Here is a 15008-nt window from a genome sequence, read left to right on the forward strand (position 1 = left end):
CATCCTTTCAATCCAACCAAGAGTGTGACCAAAATCTCACATATTTGGGGGCTAGAGAGATGGCTCAGTAGCCAGGCATACTTGTTCTTCTTCCACAGGACCCAATTTGAATTTCAGTACCCATATGACAAGCTCGCAAGAACCCTTAACTCCAGTACCAAGGATCCAATGTCCTCTTCTGGCCTCTGTAGGTACTGGGCGCACAGGAACACATCCACGCATGCAGGTAAAACACTAAGGCATTTTTCTTTTTTCTTTTTTCTTTCTTTCTTTCTTCTTCTTCTTCTTCTTCTTTTCTTCTTCTTCTTCTTCTTCTTCTTCTTCTTCTTCTTCTTCTTCTTCTTCTTCTTCTTCCTCCTCCTCCCCCTCCTCCTCCTTTTTCCTCCTCCTCCTCCCCTCCTCCTCCTCCCCCATCCCCCCCCCCTCCCCTCCCCTCCTCCTCCTCCTCCTCCTCCTCCTCCTCCTTCTTCTGTTATATCAAAATGTGTTTATTGGGAAGGTTCCCACTCATCTTGAATCAGGGGCTTTCAGTGCTGCTTCCTCCTGAAGGAGCATCCTTCTGTCAGCCTTGCTTTTCCACCTGTAGGCTGACAGAGTACAATGGAGTAGCCAAAACACAAGACTACCGTTTGTGCATGGCTAAAGCCCGTGGTGATTTTATAGCATCCTGGGCATTTCACATCCATAAAGTAGGAATTGGGGCTCTGCACCAGACGCTTTTTCTTGTGTTTCCTCTTCTCCTCTTCTGGAGAGGGATGAAGGAGATCCTTTGCGAGAGGCATGTTCTCGTAGGGAAGTCGTCACCGCCGGAAAGCGCATATTTCTTAAAAATTAAAAATCAAAGTGTTGGGCTGGAGAGATGGCTCAGTGGTTAAGAGCACTGATTGCTCTTGCTAAGGTCCTGAGTTCAATTCCCAGCAAACATATGGTGGCTCACAACCTCTGTAATGGGATCCATTGCCCTCTTCTGGTGTGTCTGAGGACAGTGACAGTGCACTCACATATATAGAATAAATAAATACAATCTTAAAAAAAAAATCAAAGCGTTGCCAGCCATGGTAACACATGCCTCTAATCTCTGTTTCTTTGAGGCTGAAATACAGGGCCATCCTGGGCTACACAGGAAGTGTCTGTAGCCTGGCATCTGAATTTTACTTAATTTTTTTTAAGTATCAGAGGTGAGGTATTTTGCTCCGTGGTAGAGTACATGCTCATCACCAATAATAATAATAATAATAATAATAATAATAATAATAATAATAATAATAGGTAAGCTTGGTACAGTCAAGCCCTAGCTCTTGGGAGGGAAAGACAGGTGGATGTCTGTAGGTTTGAGGCCCCGGTCTACAGGCATCGGGACTACAGAGTGAGACCCTGTCTCAAAGACAACCACACAGAGAAATCATGTCTCAAAAAACCCCAATAATAATGATAATGAAGATTTGAGAGGACCTAACTCACTCCATTTTAGAATAGGCCTTAAGCTTCAGTTTCCCAAAGAAGCAAGCAAGGCTTCTCAAAACAAAGACAAAACAAACAAATGGAAAACCAAACCCATAGACAATGGGTCATTAATAAGCAATAACTCTACCATCTAGCTGAGAGAGATAGTCAGCTCAAGGACTAAGACAGTCCCTGGACTTTCTCTAAGGTCTGACCAAAAACGGTTAAGCGAATATAGCAATCAGTTATCTGGTCATCATCATTTTCTATGAATGGCTGACCCCTGCCTGCTGGTTGATTCTGCAGAGTAAACACTCTTGGTTTTTGTGTACTATTTGAATCTGGGGTTTTTCTTCAGCAACTCAGATGTTGATGACGATGATGACGACTTTTTTAAAGATTTGTTTTATTTATATGAATACACCATAGCTGTCTCCAGACACACCAGAAGAGGGCACCAAATACATCTCGTTACAGATGGTTGTGACCCACCATGTGGTTGCTGGGATTTGAACTCAGGACCTCTGGAAGAGCACTCAGTGCTCCTAACCGCTGAGCCATCTCTCCAGTCCTGATGATGACTCTTTAAACAAAGTTTTCTGGCACGAGTTCTGAGTTCTAGAATATAGTATGAAAAAGAAGACTTAGGTACCATGTGTGGTGGAGCCCTCAGGAGGCAGAAGCTGGTGGGTCTCTGTGAGTTTGAGATCAACCTGTTCTACATAGTAGTCCCAAGCTAGTCAGGGCCCCACAGCGAGATTCTTCTCAGCAAAGCAAACAAACAGGGCCTGAAGAGATGTCCCAGCAGCTAAGAGCCCGTGCTGGTTTTCCAGAGGACTCAAGTTTGGTTCCCAGAACCCATATCAGGCAGCTCGGAACTGCCTGCAACTGCAGCTAAGGAGAGTCTGATGCTCTACTTCAGACGCCAAGGGCACCTGTACTCACCCACAGGTACACATATACCTAAAAATGAAATAAAGATATTTAAGAGGAAAAGAAAAAGAACTCTTGAGTACTTGTGTCCCTAGAGGACCGAGAGAAATGAGCTTTCAAAGGCTGAGGAGATGGCTCAGTGGTTAAGAGCACTAGTTCTTTTTTTTTGTTTGTTTGTTTTTTTTAGATTTATTTATTTATTTTGTATATGAGTACACTGTAGCTGTCTTCAGACACACCAGAAGAGGGCATCGGATTCCATTACGGGTGGTTGTGAGCCACCATGTGGTTGCTGGGATTTGAACTCAGGACAAGAGCACTAGTTCTTACAGAGGATCCAGGTTCAATTCCCAGCAACCACAGGGCCACTCACAATTATCCATAATTCTAATAACAGAGGATCTGATGCTCTCTTCTGATCTCGGGTCCCTGGCATTCACATGGTGCTCAGACATGCACGCAATCAAAACACTCATATGCTTTAAATCAGTGCTTCAGTTTATTGTATGTATGTATGTATGTATGTATGTATGTATGAATTTTTGTTTTTTTCCAAGACTGGTTTGCTCTGACTGTCCTGGATCTCACTCTGTGGAGCAGGCTGACCTCGAACTCACAGAGATCCACCTGCATGTGCCTCCCAAGGGTTGGGATTAAAGATGTGCTCTACCATGCCTGGGAAAATTTTAAAAATTTAAAAAGACTTATATAAACAGGTCTTTATCATTATCTGGAGGTTTCAGCCTTTAGTAGCCCAAGTTTATGAAAGGAGAGACAGAACTTCTTTTTATAAACTTAGAAAACCTAAAATCTGCCGGGCATGGTGTTGTCTGACAAGATTCTTCCTGGGGAGACGAAACAACACATACATCTACTCAGCCCAGATAAGGACCAAAGTATAGATACCATCAAAGTCCAACCTGGTGAGCCAATGGGATTCTGTGGTGCTACTTACTGGAATATAGGTGAAGGGTCATTAACAGGAGCAGCAATGACAGCTCAATGACAGCTGCATCACCAAAGCCCAACATAGGTGGCAGCTTACAAAATCTGGAAACCCATGCATGTTGCACATCTTGTAGGCAGCTCAGCAGGCTGAAGAGTATCTTTCCAAGTGACTCAGTTAGTCTAGGCAGCTCTGCTGGTTTCTGCTTCTTCCAGGAAGCCACTCTAGTCTCGAGTATTTGCAGTTTAGCTTCTCTGAGATTCTTCTTTGCATCTTGCCTTGGCTAAGAGTGACTCCCAACAGTCTTTATTGCTTACTCTTGGGAGAGAGGGACCTAGTAAATCTGGTCAGTTTCAGGGACTTCCTGAAGCTATCTGGAGTAGTTTATATTCTGTCTTATAGAGCTTTCCTGACTGACAGAATGTTTAAACCTGGTAGGAAACTGCTATGCAACACGTGGTGGCATACATATGCCGCCAGAATACTCAAGTAGCAGAGACAAAGATCTACAAGTTCAAGGCCAGCCCAGGCTACACAGTGAGTTCCAAGCCATCTCGGGCTACATAAGAAGACCTGACCTTAGCCGGGCAGTGTGGATCAGGAATATAATACTAGTGTTTAGGAGATGAGGGCAAGAGGATCATGAGTTCAAGGTTATCCTTGGCTATATGGCAAGTTTAGGGCCATCCTTGGCTATAGATGAACTTGTCTCAGAAAACAAAGCAGCTGGTGTTATGGCCTGTGCGTGTAAAACCCTAGCACTTGGGCAGTAGAGGCTGGATGATCAGAAGTTTGTGGACAAAAAAAAAGTCAACGAAACGATTCTTTTTTTTTTAAAGATTTATTCATTTATTATATATAAGTACACTGTAGCTGTCTTCAGACACACCAGAAGAGGGCATCGGATCTCTTTACAGATGGTTGTGAGTCACCATGTGGTTGCTGGGAATTGAATTTCAAGACCTCTGGAAGAGCAGTCGGGGCTCTTAACCACTGAGCCATCTCTCCAGCCCAATGAAACGATCCTTTTTTTTTTTTTTTTTAATTCTTTTTTTCGGAACTGGGGACCGAACCCAGGGCCTTGCGCTTGCTAGGCAAGTGCTCTACCACTGAGCTAAATCCCCAACCCCACGAAACGATTCTTAATGATATTCTCCTATTCTTATAGATTGGTGCCTCACATAGTTGTCATCAGAGAGGCTTCACCCAGCAAGCAATGGCCCCAAATGCAGAGACCTACAGCCAAACATTCTGCAGAGCTCAGAGAATCCCAGGGAAGAGGGGCGAGATGTTCAAGAATGTCTTTGTTTACATAAAGAGTTTTGAGGACAGCCTTAGCTGCAGGAAAGTTTGTCTCAAAAGACAGAGTAAAGACCAAAATAACTCCTTCCAAATCTACTGATTCTTTTTTTTTTTTTTTTTTTCCAGGCTGGGGACCGAACCCAGGGCCTTGGGCTTGTTAGGCAAGCGCTCTACCACTGAGCTAAGTCCCCAACCCCCCAAATCTACTGATTCTTACTTTGCTCAAAGCAGGATTCCTAGATACAAGCCCCCCTAACTGCACTAGACCACTCTTTTAATTCAAGTCGTAGAGACTGTAATGTAAAGGATAGCTCATTGGTACGGCGTGGGGTTAAGGAGTCGACTTTGGGCCTGAGCAACAGGAAGTTCCATAGAGCCAAAGTAAGCATGTCTCTAGGAGGGACGGTTTCAGGGGGTAAGGCTTATCGAGAATGTTTTAGTAATTAAAGGGTTAAGATGGCTGCCTCAACCATAACTCACAGGGTTGCCCTAACTTGAACCTTCTTCTTCTCCTCTGCTCAGGCCCTGTTTCAGGGTGGAGAGTCACTCAAGAGCCAGGTGAGGTGGGTGGGGTTCGCTCTCTGTGGTGTGGCATTGCTGTGGTCTCTTCCTGTTCCCTACCCCATCTCAGGTTCCTCTTCCAGGACAGGGTGGGAAGGACTTAGGAACCAGTGCCTGTGTAGTCGCCCTCTCTGGGGCTGGCCTGTGTAGCTCAGACATTCCTGTGCTGGGCCCCCAGGGAGACAGCTCTGCAGACTGTGGACCAGCCCCTCCATCGAATGTCGTCTTTGATTGTTCCTTGTCATTTTTTTCTTGACACTCAGGATTCCAAGGCTTCTTCAGGGATGGGCCAAAGAAGGGTCTAGGAGCCATACTGGTCTATAAGAAGCCTGTGTGTTCCTGACCTTGGAGGAAGTGGAGTGCTGTTTAGCACGCTCTGTTCACTCCATTTTATTAGCCACTTTAGCCTGGAGAATATTTCAAACCTGGGGTCACACTCATTTCCATGGTACTGAAGCTTCAAGAGCTTGGTGAAGTCTCTGAGTAACTCTTTTGAAACCCTTTCTGGGGCTGGAGAGGTGGCTCAGCAGTTAGAAAGCAGTGACTAGGGGCTGGGATTTAGCTCAGTGGTAGAGCGCTTGCCTAGGAAGTGCAAGCCCTGGGTTGGGTCCCAGCTCCCAAAAAAAAAAAAAAAAAAAAAAGGCATTAACTGGTCTTTCTGAAGTCCTGAGTTCAATTTCCAGCAACCACATGGTGGCTCACAACCATCTGTAATGGGTTCGGGTGTGTCTGAAGATAGCTACAGTGTGCGTATATATATATCAAATAAACAAATCTTTTAAAAAAAGAGTTATAATTTTATCCATGAATTTTGCTTAGATTTTAGCCTGTAGCACTGTCTGAAATTATGTCTTTTATTTTGTAACCTCTCTCTCTCAATGTTAAGCAACTTGAGTTTGATTTTGAGACTATAACTAGTTTTTTAACCCCATCAGAAACCTGAGAATGAATTAAATATTGTCTGATATATAGAAAGGACCAAATATAGCTTCTAAAACTTAAACAATTATAGAGACAGCTGACTACCTGAACAGCCCTTAATTTTTATAATGTTGGAGCATTAGCCTTTTGGTCCAAGATCATCTGACAAACCTTTGCAAAGCAGGGTTATGAAGGACTGTTTTATCCTGTCTTGGCAGAACTATCAGTCAACTATTTTGTATAGTGTGTCTTTTTTTTTTCTTTCTTTCTTTTTTTTAGACAGTATTTTGTCTGTAAAGAAATGGTAATTTCTTCTCCATGGCTACCTTGCTACAATAAGCAACCTTGCCTGGAGTTAACAATGCTCAATTTTTCTTTGAAGGAGAATGGGGAAGCTGTCAGGAATAGACATGTCTCATGGTCAAATGGTCCTTAATAATGAAATAACATTAAACGTTATATTTTGTGGATTTTTGATGTTTTTGAAGACCATCTAAGTAAAGTACCTTGGAATTATTAAACCTTAACTACTCTTAGCTATTTTTGTTTGAGCAAACTGTGAAAACACTTCATTATAATTCAATCATAATCTAACATAACCATGAGCTTATCTGGCCCTTAACTCGTGTTACTTGATCATTTCTTAAATAGTTTGTAAAACAGCTACTAGAAGGACTGGGTCTAATCCTCGTATTTTTAAATGAGTTGTATAGGCACAATGCCTATCTAAGAGTAACAATATTAATTTTAAATTTCATATTAACATATAGATTTATATCAATGAAAACCTAAAATCTGTATCAATATAAATTCTGTACCAATCTAAGAAATTGTATATTTAATTTGCATCAATTATAAAGATTTCATCTGGGGTTGGGGATTTAGCTCAGTGGTAGAGCGCTTGCCTAGGAAGCGCAAGGCCCTGGGTTCGGTCCCCAGCTCCGAAAAAAAGAACCAAAATAAATAAATAAATAAATAAATAAATATTTCATCAACTGAGATTATGGCTACACAATTCCTTGTCTAAGAATGAAATTAGTAATCCATCCCATATATTTTCTTCTTGTTAAAAATTATGATCATTTCCAAATTAGACCTTAAAATGACAACCTATGTATAATTTGTAAAAATAACCATTACCAGACACCCAAACCCAAGGAATTGGGCTGATGACTTTCCATAGCTTTTTACTGCTGAATATGGGTGATGAGAAATTCTCTAAAGGGGTGGGAAGGGGTAGGAAAGTTAGAAAAACTGGTTAGACTTAGATGGTAAGGCCAGCTTTACCATCTGTTATCCAGTCTCTGTTTATTTGGAAGGTTCATAGCTTGACTGAAGTTCTGACTGGATCTGTCTGAAAGGTTGGATGAAGCAAGATGACTTGAAATCAGCAGCAGTCTTAAAGCTGTCCTGGAAGCGAGTCTCTGGACAGCATCAGGAAGCAGGGAGCTGGAACTGCAGGTCAGTTTAGCATCCCAGCAGATGAATCTTGTCAGAGCTGTATGCTCTGCTTTGGTTGTGAATCTCACAACCAGAGTTTTGGTACCATTAAGATTTTTGAATGCGGGGTTGGGGATTTAGCTCAGTGGTAGAGCACTTGCCTAGCAAGCTCAAGGCCCTGGGTTCAGTTCTCAGCTCCGAAAAAAAAAAGAAAAAAAAAAAAGAAAAAAAAAAAAAAAAAAAAAAAAAAAAAGGTGAAAGACAATGAGCAATTTTTGAATGGGACATTTTGCCATGGGATGGTATGATGAATCATCTGTCTTGTTGATTTTTTTTGAATTTTTATAGTTCTTAGGGTCTCCTGTCACATCTAATTGTTTGTCAAACAAAATGTAGAAAAGACAGTTGTCCTTGGCCCAGTAACCAGGAATTTGAACAATGAACTTCCCAGAGGAATTCTTTAATTTCATAACTCATTTTGATAACAAACAATGATGGCAAATCAAGCAATGAATAACCAATGAGGCAGTGGTGAAACTCCTTGCCTTCATGAGATCAAGGCCTGAATTATTTATATAATGTAAACTTAAATCCCCTTCTGATTACTGCATAAACCTATTTTCAGGCTCTATTTTTGTCATACCAGGCAAAGAAATCCCAGAAATTAGGGGTTGGGGATTTAGCTCAGTGGTAGAGCACTTGCCTAGCAAGCGCAAGGCCCTGGGTTTGGCCCCCAGCTCCGAAAAAAAAAAACCAAAAAAAAAAAAAAAAACCCAGAAATCTCATGAGTAGACCATGTTCAAAGATCCCAAGGAACTGTCCTGGCAAGACTTTTATGCATCTTTACAGCGTTTATTTATTTAATATCTCTAACTCTTATCTTTTGTAGAACTTAATATTTGCTGTGTCTACCCACTGACCCTCTGCCTCTCATCTTAAGCTATTTGTATTACTTCCAACCCATAGGACAAAATCTCCACGTGGCTCGGGTAAAATCCGTATTTCCTTCTATCCCTAAAAAAATAATTAAGACAGGCTGGAGAGATGGCTTGGTGGTTAAACACTGACTGCAGGGTTGGGATTTGGCTCCGGTGTAGAGCGCCCTACAAAGCCGCATGGGCCTAGGTTCGGTCCCCAGCTGGGGGGGGGAAGACTGACTGCTCTTCCAGAGTAACCTGAGGTCTAAATCCTCCCAGCAACCACATGGTGTCTATAGCCATCTGTAATGAGATCCATGCCCCTTCTGGCCTGTAGCTGTACATGCAGATATTAAATTAAAGTTATTAAATATTAAAAAAATAATTAAGACAAATTTTAAAACTTTATCCTTTGATTACCTGCTTATAGGAAGCAGGTAGCTTTTATTGTTTGTCTCTCACTGCCTTCCTCCTAGTAGTGGCCTGACTGCTGCCAGTGTGTGCCCAGCCTCTTGCCCCAAGGCCGCTCTGATGGCATTGGCTGTATTCCTTTGTTCTGGTTTTTCATGCTTGGAGCTCTGGCTCAGCTCCCAGTTTGCTGGAAACCAATTCCCCCTCTTCTGAGGCGATACTGTAGAGGCATTAAATTCGCCACCACTATATTAAGCGCTGGCTTCCACTGGTGCCCCCGTGGAAGCCAGGTCAGTCAAGATGGCGCTAGCCTTTGCCGCCGCTAGCCCGGGTTCCTATGGGGAGATTTACTGTGTGCGCATGTGCAAGAGTGCCTTCTTGCCAGGTCTTTGCCCCATTTTCCGGGATCGACCTGATGAGGTCATGAGTAAGCAACCAATCAGGTGTGGGTGCGAACGGGGGATAAATAGGCGCGCCTGGCGGCGCAAGAGGGGCTTCCACCATGAGAGAGAGAATAGACAGAATAAAAGTCACTCATAGAAAATTTTATGTCTCGCGTGCTCCTTGCCGTCGTATGGAAGTCGTATGTGGGGACACTTGGTGCCAAGAAACCCTGGATAAAAACATGTCAAAAGCACTGGAAGCCTCCATTTCGTGGGGAGAATTCAAAACTGTGGTGAGGTGGAGCCCTGAGAGACCATGGCTGGCCCTTGATCCGGCTCCAGCTCAGTCCCTTGCCGACGCAGGAAGCCGCTAGAGATTGTTGGCAACCTCAGGCTTTTTATTGACCTTTGAGTTTCTAGCTAACATAAAAGCGTCCCGAGGTTAAGGGAGACTACCTAAAGTAGGCTCATGGAGGAGGCGTTAGGGGAGGAAAAGATGGTCGAAAACAGGGGGTAGTGAAAATTTACTTGAGAAAGGAAGCTGATCGATCTCAAGTAGCAGTCCCTCCAATTGGGGGGTGAAATATTGGGAAAGAATGCCCGGAAGAGAAGGGAGGAGGTAAAAGGAACACAGTATGTTGGCAGAAAACTTGTCTTGAATTGCTTTATAAAAGGTGTACTTAAGCTCCGCGCCGGCTCTGGGAAACGCCAAGCGTCGATGGCGCTGGGATTCCGATAGCTTTACAGAGTCATGCTGATCATTTGATCGTAGGCAGACAGCCTGAAAATTTATTCGGGAGAATCAAATAAAGGACATCTCCGTGTGCCGTGCACAGCCTGAGTGGGTTGGTGTAATTCTGTGCCATTAAAAAATATTCAGGGCTGTGTTTCACCTTACCATTGGCAAATGTCGTGCCCGCTCAGATAATATATCTTAGTATCTTACCCCAGGAATTGGGTTTCCAACACGTTGGTGGACTAGATCCAGGAATTGAGACAATCCATCGCCCATATCAACTCCACCTCGAAAGTGGATAGTCACCGTGGACACCATCTGGTTTTTCCTCTTTGTCTATTATTGTTTGTCTCTGGTTCAGGATGTCTCATGTCCTGTCAGTTTTATGTCTGTGATTTTGTTCTCGTTGTTTACAAATGTTTTCGTTTCGTATTCAAAAGAAAAAATGGTAAAAACTTATCTGCAGTTGTCAAAACACCTTGACAGTTTTAACTCGTTCAAGGAACAAATGAATAGAAAAACAATTTCAATCAGGTCTTTAAAGCCCCTATGCCTGGGAGCCAGGTGTCATAGATTAAGCTGGAGGAGCGGCTTAGAAGCTGGCTAGCCATCTACACGAGCTGAGATCTTAAAGTACATGACTTCTCAGCTTTTTTACAAGAGTTGATAGCTGTTTCTCTTTAGAAAATCCCTGACTGGTTAATTGACTCAACAGGTGACAGGGTGCGTCCCTAAAATCATAAAAAATTAAAAATGGTGTTTTATATATATTAAGATATGTAGCCACTTCAATTTTGTTTCTCATTGGTTTTTAAAATGTATAAATATGCTCTGCTTGCCTTGGTTGTGGACTATTGAAAACTTTCAGGTTATTGAACATGGTTAAAAAGGTATAATATTGGTAACAGAAAGTTGGCTTAAAAACTATAATTTAGATAAAGTAATTCTAGATACCGGACATTTGGGCCACCCTAGTGAGACAAGTCTAAATTAGAAATTAATGTTTATGAAATTCTTATGCTGAAACCAGGCTTCTAAAAAAGAATTTGGGACATTGTCTCGAAGGTATTGGAGACCACCCCATTATGCGTTCTAATGTAGAATTGATAGTCAAATTTACAACATAATAGATAGACTGTGTAAGTGCCTTGGAGACTAGATTGTTGGGGATTGACTTTTTACTTTTTCCATAGGTGTAGCTTGCCCTGAAGTTATCTGTATTCTAATGCTAATTTCACTGCCCGAGAACAGCTGCCTAGTCCACATACTAAAACTCAGGTGACCTGTGGTGGTGGTCTGCTGTTACAAGGAGAATTTAAGATTGTGATTTAGGATTGCCAGTGTGTTACTGGACTAACTCAGAATTTATTTATAATTGAGAAAAAATCAAACAGGTAGAGATTGTATTGGATAGAGATTGTTTTGCAGGATTTATAAAGGATTGATGAGGTTTTAGAACTTGAGAACATTACAGCCAAGATTTTACCCGCTTCTGCCATTTCAAGATAGATTTAGAGGATTGTTTTACACAGTTTGTTTATATCCTGGCATTGTGAGTTTTTTTTTTTTATTTTTGTGAGCTTGCTTATAATTTAGAAAGAGCCCATAGAGTGATATATCATTAAAAGTGGCTAACAGCCTTATATTTATATAATTTTATTTGCTTCTTCACCGTAAGAGTTAGAACATTAAATCTTTCAGTATATATAGAAATTTTTTACTACAAACATTTGCTCTCCAGAATGAGCTTTAATATTTGGGAGTGGCTGTTTGCACTACTCCAAAAAAAAAATATTTACTAATGTTAAGCTTCTAGGATGTTAATTGGCTGGCACCTCACTTACCAGAGGGCTTAGGTCTTTATTATACATTATTGGGAGATAAAGCTCAGCTGTTTTAGTACAGAGTTGTGGACTGGAGTCATAGAAGTATTTTTAATAAGAAACCTAGTAAAAATTATCTTTGTTTTCCAAACAACGGTTAATTGTGGTTATTACAAAATACTGATATTTGGCCCTATCCACTTATACAAATTTTTCAGACAAATTGATAATTTACTCTTTACACGCTTTTGTACTTCCTACATATTTTGCATACAACCCATAGAAATCACAACACACTGTATTTATAGATGGTTCATCTAATGAAAGGCTACAGGCATGATTAGATCACTTGTTTATTCTCTTCTCTTGAGTTTCTGGGTTACTTCAGCACAGATTATTAATTTCCATGCTTTAAAGCCGCTGTTTTTTAAAATGTTAAAATCAAAAGCTTTCAAAACTCATATACTGATAGCGCTAATGTGTGACTTGTGGTTTTACAATTGATTAAAAGGTTTTATCTTTTTTAGATACTACTAGCCCTCCGATTTTACAATTACTTAATGCTTTATTAGAGACAGGTTTTTCTACTTAAATCAGTGAGTGAGTTCAGTAAATTGTCTGACAACTCACTGTCCTTTTTCAGTTATATGGCTCCGAACAACTAAACAAAAACCATAGACCAGCTCTTTAAAAATAGTATAGAGTTGATAACACCCTCATGAAAAGAGAAGACTCGTTTGCTTACTTTTCAACGTAGCCTCACCCTGCCAACTCAGATTTCAAAATAAGGCTAAATCCTGGACCTTTATTTACAGGAGTTTGACATTTCTAATTAATGCTTATGTTTAGGTAAATAAAGATTTGTGAGGGTGCTGAGAGATGGTTAGTGGTTAAGAACACTAAATACTGTTCCTTTGAGGACATGAAGAACTCAAACTGGATTTGTTTAGACTCCTTTAACTTAGGAGGATAGATACTAGACAGATTAGGCCTCATATAAGAAAAATTAGTTGAAAAATCTCATTCTTTATATATCCAAAATAATATCACTGAAACAATAATTTAGTATACAAGTCAAATTATAAATAGTGCTCAGTCCCTCAATTTAATCCTCGAGACTTATCTTAATAAACAATATTTAAATAATTTTTAATAAATAAATAAGGGAGATATCCGAATATAATAATACCCTTTTTATTTCCAATTTTAAAATTTGGATGCCAAAGATTTGGCACCCTGCCAACTAGGGCATACTTGCCCCTAGGTGAGGAAAGGAATCCACATGTGTGACATGATCCTGTCAGATATTTTATATGGGGAAGAGGAATGTTTGTGTTTTTTCTACAGGGATGCACAAAGGAGTGTGCCAGCTGCCTGGGGTGGTGCTGAGACTTGCTGATCCTGGTTACATGAAGATTCAGCTCACCGGGTTTGGTCCCTAGAGTATTCTCTGCCCTGAAAAGGAAAGGCGAAGATCCCCTTCACCTTTTTGTCATCACAGAAATCTTGCCGTTTGCAGTCCAGTGTTACCGCTATGTGTGTTCCCGTCCACTGTGGCCTCTCACGGCCAGACTCCCCTGTCTGACTGCTGCTTTACTGATTCAGCTGGCCCTCGTCCCTTCATTCCCCAGACTTTGGGTTGCCTTAACTGCAACTGGTGTTGCCATTTTTTACAGACTGTAGTCAACAGAAAGCCACCCTGTAAAAGCTTCAGAATGACTGGAGAAACTCATCCCGGTCTACAGATCTCAGAAATTGTTCCATTGTCTGCTGGTTGTTCCAGAGAAAAATGACTGGTCTGAACTGTCCTGGAAAAGACCTTGACACTTTCGCTGCTAAAGAAGACATTGCTACAGACATTGTGTCTTGTGTCAATGTTATCCCTCCCCCTATTGTTGAACAACAAGTACAGGGTGAACTTTTCTGGGCAGACACAATTGGGAATTCCTAAAATTCTATTATAGGGAGGCTTGACCATGCCCTTAGTATGAAGAACAGCTGAGGAGGACCAAATGAGGTGCCCACTACTTGTCAGGAGTGGCTTGTTTGATACAGCCCCATGGTTGCAGATCCAGTATCATACCATTGGTTGGTTTGCAAACCAGACTCAACAATAATGTGACAAGGACGTTATTCGCTCCAAGCACTTTATGGCCCATTGTACAAAGGGCCTCCACTGAATTTTGGTTATCTTGCTCAGGACTTCACTCTGTATCTGAGTTCCCTGCTGCTCCTGCACCCCAAGGACCTGTGGGTCCATTTGCACTCAGGAGGAGAGGGTCTCTCTCTGTATTCTGAGTTCTCTGCTTCTTGCACCCCCATAGATCTGTGTGATCATTGCACTGGGATTGAGAGACCAGTGATTTCCTTGATCAGCCTCACACATCGCCTGAGGTTTCCTCATTGCTGGTTATGGGTGATCATGACTGCTAATATTTATAAATAAAAGGTAGAGATGTAGAGGGCATAATAATATTCAGCACCACTAGATGGCGCTGGCTTCCACTGGCGCCCCCGCGCATTGAGCTCCAGGTCAGTCGAGATGGCGCTAACCTTTACCGGCCGCTAACCGGCTCCCTATGGGAGGTTAACTTTGTGTCGCATGTGCAAAAATGCCTTCTTGCCAGATCTTTGCCATTTCGAGGCGTGCAGTGAGGTGTGAGTAAACAGCAATCAGGTGTGGAGTGTAGGTGCGCGAGGATAAATAAAGCGGCCTGGCCCGGTATAAAACTTCCACCATGAAGAGGAAGATGACTGAATAAAGTCACTCATAGTGGGAATTTCTATGTCTTGGTGCTTCTTGCGGCGGAAGTCGTGCGTGTTAGGACATTTTTGTGAAGGAAGCCCTGGATATAACATGGGTGCCATGGGGCCTCCATTTGGTGGGAGAGTTGAAGGCTATGGTGGTGGGACCTGAGAACATGGCCTTGTGATCATCTCTTCCAGCTCTTGCGGTTGCGGCGGGTGCTTCTGGGTTGCTCTAACAACCTGGGGCTTTTGTTTTGACCTTTGTGAGTTTCTAGCTACCGTAAGAAGCGTCAGAGAGTTTATGGGCTGCCTAGAGTAAAACAGGAAAGCGTTGAGTGTTGGAAAAGATGAAACGGGGTGTGTGGTTTGAGGAAGAGGAAGTGGTGGGTCAGTGGAGTCCCATAATTGGGGTGAAATTTGGGAAAAAATGTCGGGTGAATAAGG

At 42.0% G+C, this 15008-nt stretch overlaps 1 protein-coding gene across 1 annotated transcript; it reads right to left on the minus strand.

Annotated features, from left to right (window-relative positions):
* Window positions 1-505: 505 nt before the first annotated feature.
* On the minus strand, window positions 506-798 carry LOC116912579 (40S ribosomal protein S27-like). Its single transcript, XM_032916696.1, has one exon. The coding sequence runs from the start codon at window positions 780-782 to the stop codon at window positions 528-530; it is 255 nt and encodes an 84-aa protein (XP_032772587.1). The 5' UTR covers window positions 783-798; the 3' UTR covers window positions 506-527.
* Window positions 799-15008: the final 14210 nt, after the last annotated feature.

The sequence above is a fragment of the Rattus rattus genome, chromosome 11 (genome assembly GCF_011064425.1).
Source record: "Rattus rattus isolate New Zealand chromosome 11, Rrattus_CSIRO_v1, whole genome shotgun sequence".
Classification (NCBI taxonomy): domain Eukaryota; kingdom Metazoa; phylum Chordata; class Mammalia; order Rodentia; family Muridae; genus Rattus; species Rattus rattus.

Bases quoted from the DNA above. Each gene is read 5' to 3' on its own strand.
- LOC116912579 (XM_032916696.1), bottom strand. From the start codon at position 782: ATGCCTCTCGCAAAGGATCTCCTTCATCCCTCTCCAGAAGAGGAGAAG.